This window comes from Micropterus salmoides, unplaced genomic scaffold (genome assembly GCF_014851395.1).
Source record: "Micropterus salmoides isolate LMB-PRFRI ecotype aquatic unplaced genomic scaffold, ASM1485139v1 Ms_hic_scaffold_9, whole genome shotgun sequence".
In the NCBI taxonomy this organism is placed as follows: domain Eukaryota; kingdom Metazoa; phylum Chordata; class Actinopteri; order Centrarchiformes; family Centrarchidae; genus Micropterus; species Micropterus salmoides.
The window spans coordinates 36,951,846-36,967,349 of NW_024044681.1; the positions used below are offsets into that span (position 1 = coordinate 36,951,846).

General features: G+C 40.1%; 1 protein-coding gene across 3 annotated transcripts in view; it reads left to right on the forward strand.

Moving 5' to 3' along the window:
• The window catches only part of LOC119895899 (dapper homolog 1-like), a 49,041-nt gene extending 33,814 nt beyond the window's left edge, over nt 1-15,227 (forward strand). For 2 of the 3 annotated variants that reach the window (XM_038709307.1, XM_038709308.1), the window contains 2 exons: nt 11,464-11,590; nt 12,322-15,227. In XM_038709307.1, the coding sequence (XP_038565235.1) occupies nt 11,464-11,590; nt 12,322-13,964 (1,770 nt within the window). In that variant the 3' untranslated portion in view covers nt 13,965-15,227. The remainder of the gene's footprint in view (nt 1-11,463; nt 11,591-12,321) is intronic. The other variant, XM_038709310.1, reaches the window with a different exon arrangement.
• Nucleotides 15,228-15,504: the final 277 nt, after the last annotated feature.

Consider the following 15,504-nt stretch of genomic DNA (forward strand, 5'->3'; position numbering starts at 1 on the left):
TTAAATCCAAGATCCAATTTCCAGTTCTCTGTTCAACTTAACTTAGATGATGAAGAAAATGAGACCTTTGGTTAATTTTAATTACAGAAGATTGTATTTGTGTTTATGTGTGTAACTAAGCTGTATGATAAAATATGGTAATTTTTACTTTTTATTTAAGTATTATTAATATTATTGTTTATAGGTAACTTGGTTGCCCTCTTGCAGCAACTAGTGTAACAGGAGTAGAGTTGAACCTTGAAAGAGTGATGTTGGGTGTGTTTACTGTCCTGCTGTATTGACGTTAAAGAATACATTTACAAGAAAATCTGTTGCTCACCTGTCAGCCACAGCCAAAAGTGACTGGAGAACAGTGATGAGACTTCAGGGTTCCAGAATTACTAAAACTTACTTAAATAAGCTAGTGATCTGTCATTTTACCAACATGTTTACATGCACAATAATATATGCACTCAACACAAAGAAGCATGATTAACCTTCCAATTATAACCACAGTAGCACAATGATCTGTTTATTGCTACGGTCACGAAAACACTTTATGTGAGTGAACTTTTGTGATAGAATTGGAGAATATAGAATAAAATACATTTCCTAATCGACATAAGTAACATTACAAGAAATCACTATGTAACTGTGTATAATCACATCTCACTGTACAGAGAAAATGTATTGCCAAAATAAGTTCACTGTTGACAAATGCATTCCTGTGAAAAGAGAGAGTTTGTGTTTGTGTTGTGCACATTATTGTTATTGTTTAGTTGTTATGAGTCAGCAGTGTCAATGTATTAAATGCATGAAGTCTTTCAGAATGTTCATATCTGGTCAAGGCATATTATTGCAGGAGCATCAAGCCAGAGTGAATATTATTCTTGTAAAATTATCAGAATAACCCCAAAAACTCTAGAAGAAGAAAATGCACATATTGAATAATACATATTGAACAATATAAAACACTGCAAACTCTACACACAAATCTGCTTCCTTGTCAAGTATGACTTTGTTAAAATTATGTAGCCAATGAGCTGAAGTCAACTAAACTCTACAGAGTGGTACTTGTCTGGGACATTGTTGTGCCAGTGCTTTAGAGATTAATCCCTGTACAACCACTGAAGGTATAACAGTTGGCTTTATAGCTCAAGGCTTCAATACTACTGAAGGTGTGTATGTGTGTGCATGCATACGTGTGTGCATTCATCCATGACTGTGTGTCTGTCTTTGCAAAGACATGAGCATGTGTGTGTGAGTGTGCACTCACACAAGGGAAACAAGCAGCCATTGAGCCAGTGTGGTCTCAAATAAGTAGCTGCTTAAACCCACACACTGACCCTTTTATACAGTGCATTCTTGACTTAAGCCCAGTTTAATTTTGCATGTACATACACACAGAGACATACACACTGAATGCCTCTATGTGTTTAAGAGTCTTGTGTTGCACAGACTAAGTTAGTTTACGGTTTGAATATTCAAGGTGAGAGGACAGCATGTAGTGGAAATTCTTATATTACTGAAATGAATGCAAAAAACAGCTTCAATAGTTATTACATCACTATATCATGAAGCTGCTTGAGCTGATAAGAAGTGGGTGAAATTATTCTAAAATGAAGATGCTTGAGATGACTTTGGAGGTATGAATATGGATATGTTCCAAAATTAGCATCCTCCAATGAGTTCTTGTTCTCTCTGATATCTATTCCAATCACCATTTTTAGTTACCAGCAAGTTGCTAATGCCACAAACCACAGATGTATGCTCTCCAACCCAGGTTATTTTGTATGGGCTTAATGCCACCCATTAAAATGATACATAAATGCCAAAATCAGCCATCTGTGTGTACTGTTGGCTAACTCTGTATTATACAATTTTGTGATCTCTATATAATAATTATGTTATTTTGTCATCCTCTTCTGCTCCTATTTGTTATGATGTACATCAAGTTTACATTTTAGAGATTATAATCTTCCATTTCTTTTCAAGTTGTCCTGAGGATACCAAACAGCTCCTGCATGGGAGCAAGACATAGGTCCTCTTTATTGGTCCCACAATTCTATTTTCTTGGGTCTCTGTATAAGTTAATGCTAATGCAAACTGAACATTTCCTGCTGCTGCAGCTTCACATTAAAAGCATTTAACTGGCAAAACACAAGTTGAAGTAGTCACAGGAAATGCAATATGTTTGTAAGTGAGATTAGCGCTGACCGCTCTCATTCGTCAAAAATGCGTCTACACAACAAGACAACCATCATTTTCAACAGTTTTCTGACAGCTGGCCAGTTTGAAATATTGCAGTGAGTAATGCAACAGTCAGGAGCAGCAGACACAGTGAGCTGTTAGATAAAGAGCTGCACACCTCCACCTTCTTGGCCAGGTGACCAACTCCTTTCACTTTTGCTGTTTGCAGACTCATGTTGTGTGCAGCATGAAGTCAGAACATGACTGCTTACATAATTATGGAAAATACAAATAACTCCCCGACAATAGTTTGTTTAGCTGCCCCAGACTTCTGTGCCCTGTGGTATTAAAAGGCATCTGCTGTTAGCACCAGTAACTACAGGTGTCTCATGCACAATAATGGCGTAGCTGCATAACAGCGTCAAACCGGTTGATTAATGCCAATCAGATTTACATTTACATTTACAATTACAGATTTTACCTACCACTCTGTGAACTGACTCCTTGGCTTCGGCCTGAGAGCATTTTCTAGTTAAGTAGGCATATGTAGATTTATCATTTTGGATTTTGGCCTACCATGTTTTTAAGGAGTCTGCTCACACTGATATCAGCTCATAAAAACATGGACAGGACCCCTGATGAAGAGGTCAATTAAATAATAGCCTACTTCCATTGGTGGTTAAAAATAAGTTTTCATACTTTATTTTAGGAAAGTTTCTGAGAAAGCTAGTGCAGTGAAAATCAAGATCAAATGTGAACACTCATGTGCATCGGTCTCCACAATGGACTTTGAAGGTGCTGTAAAGTCAAGATGGTTTGCTCCAAATAGCCAAAAAGACATTGGTGCATGACAATGTTGGTTGGCATTAGCAACTTGCTTTTATACTAACGCTTATGATATCCCATTATAATAATAAATAATAATAATAATAATAATCTTTATTTGTAGAGCACAAAAACAAGTTACAAAGTGCTTTAACAAGTGTAAAGACAATAATACCCAAGAGACAATAATACAAAAACAATACAAGATAAAAGCATGAAAACATTGAAAAGACTAAAATACACGTTTAAGAAAATATAAAATTAGTAAAATACAATAAAATAAAAGGGATAAAATAAAGTCAGATAAGATCGGGAAAGGCTCTCCCATAAAAGTATGTTTTAAGAAGGGACTTAAAAGAGTTCACTGACTCAGCTGACCTGATTTCCTCGGGCAGGCTGTTCCAGAGCCTCGGGGCACTGACAGCAAACGCTCTGTCCCCTTTAGTTTTCAGTCGAGACTCTGGAACAGATAGCAGACCTCTGCCCGAGGATCTCAAGGTACTTTCTGGTGTGTATGGGACTAAAAGTTCAGAAATATAACAAGGCGAGAGGCCATGAAGAGCTTTAAAAGTAATCAATAGAATTTTAAAGTCAATTCTAAAACATACTGGGAGCCAGTGTAATGAAGCTAAAATAGGAGTAATGTGGTCATATTTCTTTGTTCTGGTTAAAAGCCTGGCAGCTGAGTTCTGGACAGTCTGGAGTCGATCAATAGATTTTTGGGTTAAACAGGTGAAAAGGCTGTTGCAATAATCCAGGCGTGATGAGATGAAGGCATGTAAAAGTTAACATAGATCGAATTTTTGCTATATTTCTAAGTTGATAAAAACATGATTGAACAAGCTTTGTGGTGTGCTGCTCGAAATTTAAATTACTATCAAACCAAACACCAGGGTTCTTTGCCACAGGCTTAATGTGATTTACTAGGGAACCAGCAGATGGCAGTTTTGATTTGCCATCTGCTGGGACCCAATGACCAGGATTTCTGTTTTGTCTGAGTACAGTTGGAGGAAATTATTTGACATCCATTTTTTAACTTCACAAAGGCAGTTGTTAAGTGAACTCAGCATTCCAGGGTCTGTGGATCTGACGGGCAAGTATATTTGTGTGTCATCAGCATAAATATGAAAAGAAATGCCATGTTTATGGATAATATGTCCAAGGGGAAGCAGATACAAGGAAAACAAAATGGGTCCTAAGACCGACCCCTGAGGCACACCATATTTAACTGGACAGAATGAAGAGACATAGTTGTTTACAGACACGCAAAACTTTCTATTTGACAGGTAGGATGAAAACCATTCTAGGGCAGTACCAGAGATCCCCACCCAGTGCCTCAGTCTGTCTAACATGATGTTGTGATCAATGGTGTCAAAAGCAGCGCTAAGGTCCAGGAGTACCAGGACTGAGCACATGCCTTCATCAGCAGACATTAAAAGGTCATTGGTGACTTTAAGCAGGGCAGTCTCAGTGCTGTGGTACTTCCTGAAACCAGACTGAAACTTTTCAAATATTTTGTTATTTTCCAGTACAGTGAGCAGCTGTTTGGACACAATTCTTTCCAGAATCTTTGCAATAAAAGGCAGTTTTGAAATTGGTCTAAAATTATGTGGGAGGGAGGGATCTAAACCAGGTTTCTTTAAAAGTGGGTTCACGCAAGCCGTTTTAAAATAATCAGGGACACAGCCAGGGAGCTGTTGAAAACAGAGATCAAATGGGGCCCAACAGAATCCATTACTTTCAGTAAAAACTTTGTAGGTATTACATCAAGTGGGCTGGAGGATACTCTCATTTGTGATACTGTTTTTAAAAGCTCAGACAAGTCGATGGGATAAAACTGATTAAAACTCTCTTGTTGCTGGTGAGGAACCTCTGAGTAAGAGGCCGCGGGGGTAATAGAGGCTCTCATTGACACCACCTTATTGGTAAAATAAGATAAAAACAATTCACAGTCATCATTTCTTCCAGCTGAGTCACAAGGAGGGGTTGGGTTTACCAGCTGATCCACAGTCTTTAACAGAAACCTGGGATTGTGTTTATGTGTAGTAATGAGTTCAGAAAAATAGTGTGATTCTCGCATCCTTAACCATGTTATTGTAGTTAATTAATAAATCCTTCAGACTGAGCTAATGGACTTGGAGACTGGATTTTTTCCATCTGCGCTCTGCTTTCCTGCATTCTCTTTTTACGCTGCGAATGCTGTCATTTATCCAGGGTTGCTTACTAGCTTTAGACGTAGGCCTAACCTTTAGAGTAGCAGTAATATTTAGTAACGACAAGCAGATATGATTGAAGTGATCGACCAGATTGTTGGTGTTGGAATCAGACAGGTGTTGGCTTTGGCTCTGAAAGAATGCGCAAACCTTTGAAACACTTTGTTCATTAAAGATGCGAGAACACACGGCGCTTGGTGAGGCGGCATGAGTAACAGGCGAATCGCAGCTAAAAACAATACATCTGTGGTCAGATATGGTCATGTCCACTAATTCCACAGAGGAAATGCTGACACCCAGGGTAAAAACCAAGTCCAGTGTATGACCACGGTTATGGGTTTGCCCTTTGACATGTTGTTTGAAGTTAAAAGAAGTGGCCATATTTAAAAAGTCAGTTGCATTAACATTGGTGGGGTCATCAACATGAATATTAAAATCGCCACAAAGAACAATTCTGTCATAATTTAAAACCAGAGTAGATAAAATTTCAGGAAGTTCTGATAAAAATCCTCCAGGTGGTTTTGGGGGGCGATAAATTATAACAAATATGATAGGTTGCAGCCCTCCAAGTTTAAGAGTGAGAACTTCAAAGGAGTTAAATTTATGACAGCGTACTTGATGACATTTAAAATTTTTCCTATACACGCTCACTAGCCCACCACCACGACCACTGACACTCGGTTGACTAAAACAATCATATTGAGGCGGACACAGTTCAGCTAGCTGGCTATAGTCATTCATTTGCCAGCAGGATTCGATTAAAAACATAAAATCTAGATTTGCAGACAAGATAAAATCATTTAAGATAAAAGTCTTACTTGACAGAGATCTCACATTGAAGAGAGCCATTTTAAATGTGTTTGTTCTAGGTCCTGGAGTTGGTGCAGTTGTCCTAATCCTTAAGAGATTACTAATATTTCTGTGTGGGATGTGCACATTTCGGTTTACTGGTCTATGCGTGATGATGACAGGAATAGAAGTCTTTGGAACAACGCTGGGAGCAGACGGCTTTACATGCCAGCAGGTGGAGACAGTTGTTAGTGGCAGTGAGGCAGAGATCTGTTCAGTGAGCGGTGGTGTGTCCAGGTGTGCTGCATGAATGATTAGTCATTCACGTAAGTCATGTGTGGACCGCACCACATGCTGTATATGAGCAGCTAACATTTCTGAGCCCCGTTTGTTTGGGTGAAGTCCGTCTGTCTTAAAAAGAGACATTCTTTGCCAGAAAATATAAAAATTGTCCACATAACACACACAGTGAGCCCTGCAGGCGGACTGGAGCCAGTCGTGGAGGCCAAGGAGTCTACTGAAGCGGCCAGCACCGCGACCAACTGTGGGAATGGGACCAGAGATAAAAACGGACTTTCCACACTGCTTTAAAAAGTTAAAAAGACGGTTAAAATCTGATTTTGTCAGCTCAGACTGCTGAAGAGCTGTGTCATTTGTTCCCACATGGACTATCACTCTTGTGATGGAGGACGGGAGCGACGGCATCAGGTCCTGGAGTTTTTTTAAAATGTCAGCCGTGGTGGCACCGGGGAAGCAGTGAGTGGTAGCGTTAAAGAAACGGATGTTTCTGGTTATGGAGTCACCAATTATTAGTGTGGTTGGGGAGAAAAGAGGACGAGGAGATGCCGGTTGTGGGGTTCCAGAGCAGGACTGAGCAGTATCTGCTTCAACACTGCGTGCGGACTGTGGATGGAGTGTGTGAGCTGTGTGTTGTGTTGGAGTAGCAGTAACACACCTGAGAGAAGGGCTACCCAACAGTGCAGGGTAGAGACGGCCTCCGGAGCGTCTGAGCACAGCCTGCTTCAGGGTCCTACGTCGGGAAGTGGAGGTTTTTGACCGGGATGATGGCCGCCGATCAGGCCCAGCGGCAGACCGGCGGCCCAGCGCGGGAGATATAGCCGATGAAGGAGATGTAGCCGGTGGAGGAGATCCAACAGTGTCGGCAGGCACTGTCCGCCGAAAGAGATCCGTATCAGGGAGACTTGAAGCCCCAGGTGCATCCGCTGGTTGGACCGGACTGTCATCAGACAGGGCTGCATAGCGGCTGGAGAGGCCGATTTGCGGAGGAGAGGCAGCCCCATCCGAGCCTCTCTTGCAGCCACGGACCACCACTTCAGCCCAGGTTGACTGATGCTTTGGAGTCGAGCAGGAGGAAAGCCTGGGAAGGCTAGAGGGGTCCCAAAACACGGTGTCCTGGATGTTAGCGGTTGCGCTAAGAGAAACAATTTGTTTGGCTTGAACTGAAGCCACATCCATAAAGCCAGTCAGCAGGGAATCTTTCTCTTTGAGTTCCTCTGAAAGTCGTCTGATGTCTTCCATAAGGTCAGCAATCTTCTTGTTCGCTTTCTTAAGGAGTGTGCAGTCCTCAAGGGGCAGAGCTATCTTGGCTAGCATAGTCACCGGAGCTTTGTTGTGGTCAGTAGCGTTGATCGCGTTTTTACGGTCATCTAGTTTAAAATCCATGTCGGATGACTAAAATTCTTAACCCAAGTAAAACTTAAGTTAAAAACTCAAGTTAAATAGAAAGGATATAAAAAATGTAACGAAAAAGAGTGGATTAAAACTGGATAAGATTCCGGTTTAAGAGCTACAGACGCCAACGCATGCGCAGAGTGCAGATTACGTCAGCAATTACGTCAGCATAATTCTATTACCACCTGTTTGAATGTAAATAGGGATAGGACTTAATATACAGTCCAGTGTTTCCCGTTTTGCAATCCAGTACGGCCCGCCAGAGTCTAATCTGTTCCGCCACAGTTCCTTTAAGAAGCGAAAACATTCTCAAACTTCTCATTCTAACACAAAATGTCATCGTTTTTCTTTTTGATTTGGCAAAGTATCTGTCAAACAAACTAAATTGAAAGCACCAAATGGTTTTGTTCCCTTATCAAATCGCAAAAGACTTAACCAAATAAGTATATGTATAAATAAGATATTAAATCAGTATAAATAAGTTATTTTAGGAGGTTAAAAAAGTAACTAGTAAAGTAACTTTTACCCTGAGTAAATTTTAAATGAGCTACTTTTTTCTTTCTTTTTTTCTTTTTTTTTGAGTAGATTTTTATACAGGTAATTTTAATTGTGTAAAAGTTCATCAAAGTAATCATACTTTTACATAAGTAGAATTTTTTTGTATTCTTTAAACCTCTGGTCTAAACATTATTTAATCTAATGTTTCATATACCTTTTTATTAATGTCTCAAAAGACCTGTCTAAATTTTACAACAGATTTAAAGGTTCAGTGTGTAAGATTTATTGGCATCTAGTGGTGAGGTTGGGAATTGCAACCATCTTTCCAGTCTACTATTCCCCCCTACCCTTTCAAAGAGCGTAGAGGACATCTATGGTGCGTGACAGAGCACAAAAGGCGTCTCTTCTGAGACAGCAGAGAGTGGGCAGTCAAGAAATCAGGTTTCTTTAGGTCTTTTTATAAAGAAATTATATTTACTTAATTATTTATTAAAACCATATGTTATTGTGACTTGGCCACTGACAGATAACATGGAAAATGTAAGCCAAGAGTGCGAAACACTGTCACCGTTTCCGCACCACAGTCCATTATAAACCACACATTAGATAAAGTTTATACAAACGTTGACAAGGGAAACACAATAATTCTCTCTGTGATTATGGACCCTCGCCAAAACTGCCCACTAGCAATAACATGCACGCTGCCAGATTAGGGTGCTTTGATACCGGCAAAAAGTGTAAATAAATACTTTGATAGCGATGCTGAAATAGATCTCAGACATGGCAGCAACAGTTACTCACATAATCACTTCCTCTTTAGTGGTTTTGTCTACAAAATAAAAGCTTGTAATGGTGTAATTGAAGTTGAACTGAGCTTTTACTTTGAAAAATTCTGAATGACATTAAAAGAGTCTGTCTCCCCTAAATGTTCTCTGCCTGGAGATACAGAGAAATGATAAAGCGTCCATAGGTTGATGGATGCGGATCAAACACCAAAACACACTGCAGCACATGTTGTAATGTGAGAAACAGTCACTGCAGAATCAATTGTTGAAGAGAGGGAAAAAAAGTTATCCCAAGGGGGGTGGTGAGTTCATGCTCACCACCCCCAGAAAATGAGACCTGCACTTAACCAACTGCGCTATCTGAACAGAATGATATTGTTACCCAACATGTAATGGTTGAAAACATTGCTCTGATGCATAACATATTTGCCGACCCCTGCAGTATATTATTACTACTACTACTTCATCTAATGGACGTATTCAACGTAGTGATGAGTATCTACACTGCCTGAATTCTACTAGAAGCAGAACAAGAAGAACGTAGTGACGAAACACGCTGTGTGTCCATTTTCAGCTACTGTAGTAACATGACGACGCAACGTGCCGACGTCCATGGAAGGGGGGACCTCGGCTTTTGTAGCTAGAAATGATTCATTCTAAGGTAATAAAAACATAACGGTTCATTATGTAAGGTCTTTATACACCACTGAATACATAGTTATGGATCTTATATTGCATTTCTGTCAATAGATCCTCAGAAATATTACACACTGGACCTTTAGCTCGCAAGTCAGGTCATCAAGTCAGCATTGCAAGCGCAAGCTCAAACATGTTAGGAAAGAGCCCCAGTGTCAGTGATATACCATGAATACAAGTATGACTTTCAGTATGTATATTTTCATTATATCTTTTTGTCTTTCAACTTGTTTGGCAAATTAGATTGGATCTAAAGTTTGGGACGGCTTCTCAGCCACCCACTATTTACTGAAACCTTCCCATAGCAACAGCGATAGGCAGACGTGATTATGTAGGGAAAAAAGACACCATTTCAAGACCTCTCTTCACATTTATAGATATGATCTACTTCTGTTTAAGGGTTTTAAATTGAGGGTCTAAGAAAAGAGGGTGTTGCATGCTGTACAAATTGTAAAGCTCCTTGAAGCAAATTGTGATTTGTGACATTGGGCTGTATGAATTAAAATAATTTGACTTCATACAGTGATAAAGGGATACATTTTTGATAAATTGGTTTTGAAAGTATGCTGAATCTGAAGGTTTTGTCAAAGGCAAACAGTTAATTCAAAAATGTCATTGGCTACTTGCCCTCAGCTCTCTCAGTGAATTTTGAACACACCTAATGGCACCCAAAGAGCAGTTGTTTAAGCTCAGAAGACATAGACTTTGTGACACATGTTGTTTGGAATGTGCCTTTTTGGAGCTCTAAAGTACCATTCACTTGTTTAGGATGGGCTAAAACAAACAGCACCATCTAATATTCTGTGTTTTGACTAAAATTATGGCAAACTTTTCCTTTAAGGTGGGAGCACTATGGAATAAAGTCACCTTGCCAAATGTACCAAAATCCATGAAAAGTGAGAAATAATTTTAAAAAACAACAAGTAACAGATCACAACTAATTGCAGGTGGTTCCCGACTCGTGTCTTGACATACAGCTGTTGTCATGTATGTGTGTCATCTGTACACAAAAAAATTGAGAGAAACCTTCTCATAGCCCTACTTTGCATAACAGAGTTTAAAGAGTAAAGAGAAAATATTAGTACCACAGTGTGTTTCCCTACCGAGTATCTCTCTTTGTGATCTTTTTTATCTGGTGTAAGATTACTACAGGGATTCTCCTTTTCACTTCTATGTCTTTGTGATCTGTTGTTTAGACAGCTTCAACCTTCATATCAGATTTTGTTCCTTAATTAAGATTACATGGATGGGTCAGACACAGTGTGTGTTTGTGTGTGTGTGTGTGTGTGTGTGTGTGATGGGAGAATAGTGTGTTATTATTCTAGTGTTTTTATAATAAGTGCTTGTGGTCATAGCTGTCTGTGAATGTTGTTGCTCTCTGTTTCTCTAGCTCTCGTTGTGTGAAATGAACAGGGAGTTGATGTCCACTCCAAATGAATGTGTATTTGAAGTGTATTCACATAATTCTCTTATTGCAATTTGGGGTAACTTTGGGGTGGTAACTTTATCCAGATGAACGGATAAGGACAAAAAGTAAAAGCAACTCCTTCCGCATTCTATTGCCCTTTGCTGGAAGTTACTGTATAGTATCACTGGAATGAGTTTATTATTAACGTTTGTGTTAAGAATATAAAAAATTGAAGTTTGTTAAATCTGAAAGTGCTAACATGATTGCCTAATCACTATCACATTTATTGCTTTCATATTCAGTGGGGTGTTTTTATCATGCTTTTGACAGAATATTGCAATCTAAGAACAATCTTTTGGCTCTTGCTCTGTCTCTCTGTGTATTTCAGAACAGTTGGTGTATGCCCTGGGGTATAAATACATCTTTAGAACAGCAAGTGGCAGAGCTGAAGGTGAACACTGAGGACAAATCAGAACTTTCTCCTACTGATCTTGAGGACAACCGACTCAGTTCAGGTAAAATCATCATCATGCTTCTCCCAGAAAAATCCACAGCATTTTTTAAGGTGGACACCTTGTGCATGTAAGCTTATTTTATGACGTGGTTTCAGTGCTTTGTAATTGCTATTTAGCTAAATTTTGAATAGCTTAGTCTGTGTACAAATACACACACATATCTTCCAGTGCCTTAAAAAATTAATCCATCAGTCCATTAGGGTCACAGGGAGCTAACATGTGACTCAGATCTGATCTGTTTACAACAGTGTGAACAGCCCAAAACATATGGAACCTCATCTCTACCATTTCACATCTTGGCCACTTTCATATGTGGTCTGGATGAGACATCCATATTTTTTAAATGTAAATTCAGTCTGGACAGTCAGATTGGAATTCATGTGACTCGATTTCACTTTAGAATGACGTTGTCACAATTAAGTGCTAGACGGAGCCCCGGTGAAGGAAAAAGCTCCACAATATTGTTAATAGGAGTGTATTTGTCAGCAGAAACACCTTTCTCATTAAGCTAAAGATGTGTCTTGCACACCATACTGTACAATATACAATGAAATATCACTTTAATGCACAGTCTTTGCCTTCTATTTACAATGGTCAGGATTTGTAGGCTCAGGCACTGTTTTTTTTACATCAAAAGAAAAATCATTTTACTGACGTGTTAACACTGATTACAGAATCACTGTTAATAGAATGATTCTGATCACTTTCTTTGTCTTTGCTCTGTTTGTCAGGAGAAGTCCTTGTAGCCAAGCAAAATATCTCTCCTGATTTAAATGACCTCCCTGAGGTGACTTGTTCCCTCTCAGCCACTGCATGCACAGGAAAAACAGATACAAGAGAAATGTGGCTTTTAGACCCAACGAGACAGGTTACTGACCCTTTGGGGAAGAAGAGGGATGTTGACTCCAGTCAGGAAGATTACCAACAAACACAAAAGGTAGAGACTTATATATTTGGATTGATCCAACGCCGAGTCTTACCCACACGTTCCTCAAAGCCCCGCACCAGCCTGGCATATGATGCTCGAGCTATCAATGTAGTGAGGCAGAGCAGTTTATGCCACAAGGAGGGACAATATTCACCAAAGCAAGTGATTGTTCAAGAGATCTCTACTCCATCCCAGTATTCAGAGGGAAGTGCTCCACAGGCTTGCCATAACCTTGATCAGGGGCGTTACCTAGTCGCAGGGTTTACTGAAGATGCACCACCCCCGTACCACCTACATCTCCAGGAAAGTGTCCAGCACCAACCAGGGCTTTATCACAGACCCAAGCAGGTGTCCCTGATTAACACTTCCCGCTCAACCTTCCTGGACTATGCATCTTGCAGTGTGCTGAAAGAGCACCCTGACTCCTGCAATAGTGAGCTTGATTCACCCCAACATTTTCACAACTACCCTTCCAACCTAGCTCTGCCAAAGCCTCACCAACTTCCTTCACTTGATGAGCAGCTGGTAAAAGCAGAGTATATTCCAGCCCAGCCCTGCCAAGCCTCCACCAGAGCTTACGCTCATCACCACTCCAACTCCCATAAGGCCTCTGAGTTGCCCAAACCCAACCGAAGCACATATTCTCCAGAAAGAGTCCATCATCATCAAGAGCAGCAGACCCCAGTTTCTCAGATCCAACCCTCCAGATCCCGAGGGGGCCCAAAGAAGTGTCGCTCGAATGAAGATAGAAGTGGGGCCAGTAGGAAGCTGGGGAAGAAGGCCTGTAGGTCTCAGTCAGAGAACAGCCTACAAAGGGTTCCAGAGCGCAAGTACAATACCGTAGAGAGAGATGGTGGAGGAAGTGGAAGCGGTGGAAGGGGAAGTCGCAGTAATCATTCCAGGAGCAAGAGACAACAGCAAGGAGGTGGTAGCTATCGGCGCTGGCAGTCAACTCTGGAGCTCAGTCAAGATGAGGCTGACCAGCCACCCACTCAAGCACCCATGCAAGGCTCCTCAGCTTTAAACCAAAGGGACCATTATGGAAGGCGTACACGCAAATCTCGCCCTGTGCATGCATCATATGTAAACCCACATCACCACCACTCCCACCATTATCAACACTTTGAGTACCAGCTAGAGAGGGACCAAGTGCCACTGTGTCAGCCTGGTGAGGACTACACTCACCCAGGTCAGGGCGAGTCTGAGTCCAGCATGAGTGAGGCTGACTCTCCAGATTCCAGCTCTTTGTCCAGTGACTCAGATGAGAGTGGTGGCCTGGTTTGGCCCCAACAACTGCCCCCTCAACTTTCCCTCCCATCACCTCCTGCCCCACCTGGAGCACCTCTGCAGCCCAAGGCTTTTGTCAAGATTAAGGCCTCACATGCCCTTAAGAAGAAGATCCTGCGCTTCCGCACAGGTTCACTGAAAGTAATGACCACCGTATAAATTGTAACTAAACTAAAAGAACATCAGAAGCAGAGCTTTGGACTATGTAGAAGGATGGACCACAAAACTACAGTGAATATAAAAAAATCAATGTGTGTATGAAAGTACTATGATCTTGGCCTACTGTTTTGATTGGATGGTTTTAGATCAGCGTTAACAAGCGAAGAAGGAATTGTTTTTTTGTTTAAAAAATGGGTTTGATTTTCCTAAAAGCCTTAAATGGATGAGTCATGCTTTGTCAAAGGGTACTCTAATTTGGCCACATTGGCCCCTAGATAGCCCACTGATATCATCTTACATTGTCTTTGAAGTCACAATGAAGTGTATTTCATGATTTTAATTTCCGGCCAAACACACAATAATCCTCAATATACCCATTAAGCCTAATGCAAGAACAATTTTGAATACTTATTCTAAACCTGTCTTACTTTTTTGTGTCTTCTAACTAGACATAAGTGTAGTTTAAAGTCAGATTCACCAAACTGTCTAAACTGCACAAATCATTTGTTTCAACCTGATGATTGCCACCTGTTCATAAGTAGCTGTGCATTTGTGCAATTTGATTATTATTGATTATTATTATTCCCAAAACTTGGCTATATACAGATACCTGTAAAAACTATGTTTTGGTTGCCAGGTTGTCAGCCTCTATTTAAAAGAAGGACCGTTTGTCTGCAGGCTTTCCTGGAGCCATAGTGGTTGCTCTCCTGTTTCAAGCAAATTCAGTACCAAAAAGCTATGCACAACTATAAGTTGTGAAAGAGTGGCTTTTTAGTACAATGCAAGTGTTGTAAGACATTGTATCTGGAATTTGTGGTTGAAATAGTAAATCTCATAAGAGAAAGAACTGACTTTTAGCTGAAAAGAAGTAAATCTTTATCTAAGATATTACTGTCGCAGCAGACACAAACCAGTGAGATACTGCAGTAGCAATATTTAAACAGTCTTTCTAAAAGGTTTTGTTGGGATCAAATTTCTCGCTCACAGAGCAACAAAGTTCTCTTGAAGGACATTGTTTAAAATATTAAGTAGCAAATAACAGTTTCTACTGTTTTAATGTTAATAGCAGGGTACTTGCAGACTTATACAAATTTGCCTGCCCAAAGAATGTATTAATGTTACAATTTCACTTTGAGTATTTGACAGTATTATCATTTAAAGTGCACTAGCCAACTCACTATTAGCTTTTTTGTATGAATTTTTTTTACATGAATTGTTTGATAAAATGCAGTCTATGAAATTAAAGTGTTGGTTTTAAAAATACCAAAACGATCTCCTTTTTCATAAAAAAGACACAAGAAAGAAAGAAAACACTACTACATCAACCAGCAGTTTCGCCAATGTAGGTTTTTGTTCAATGCAACATGCTACGTGTTACCAAATGGCCAATGACCTGTCATCAGTCCTCGTGTTAGTGATGGAAGTGTTGAGTGATTAAAAAGTCTGGAAGAAAGAGAGTGGGGGAGTTAATAGAGAGAGGACAGATTAAAGCAGAAAGTTAAAGCTCGAGGGGAACATTGGCTTGTTTAAGAGTAGTGAT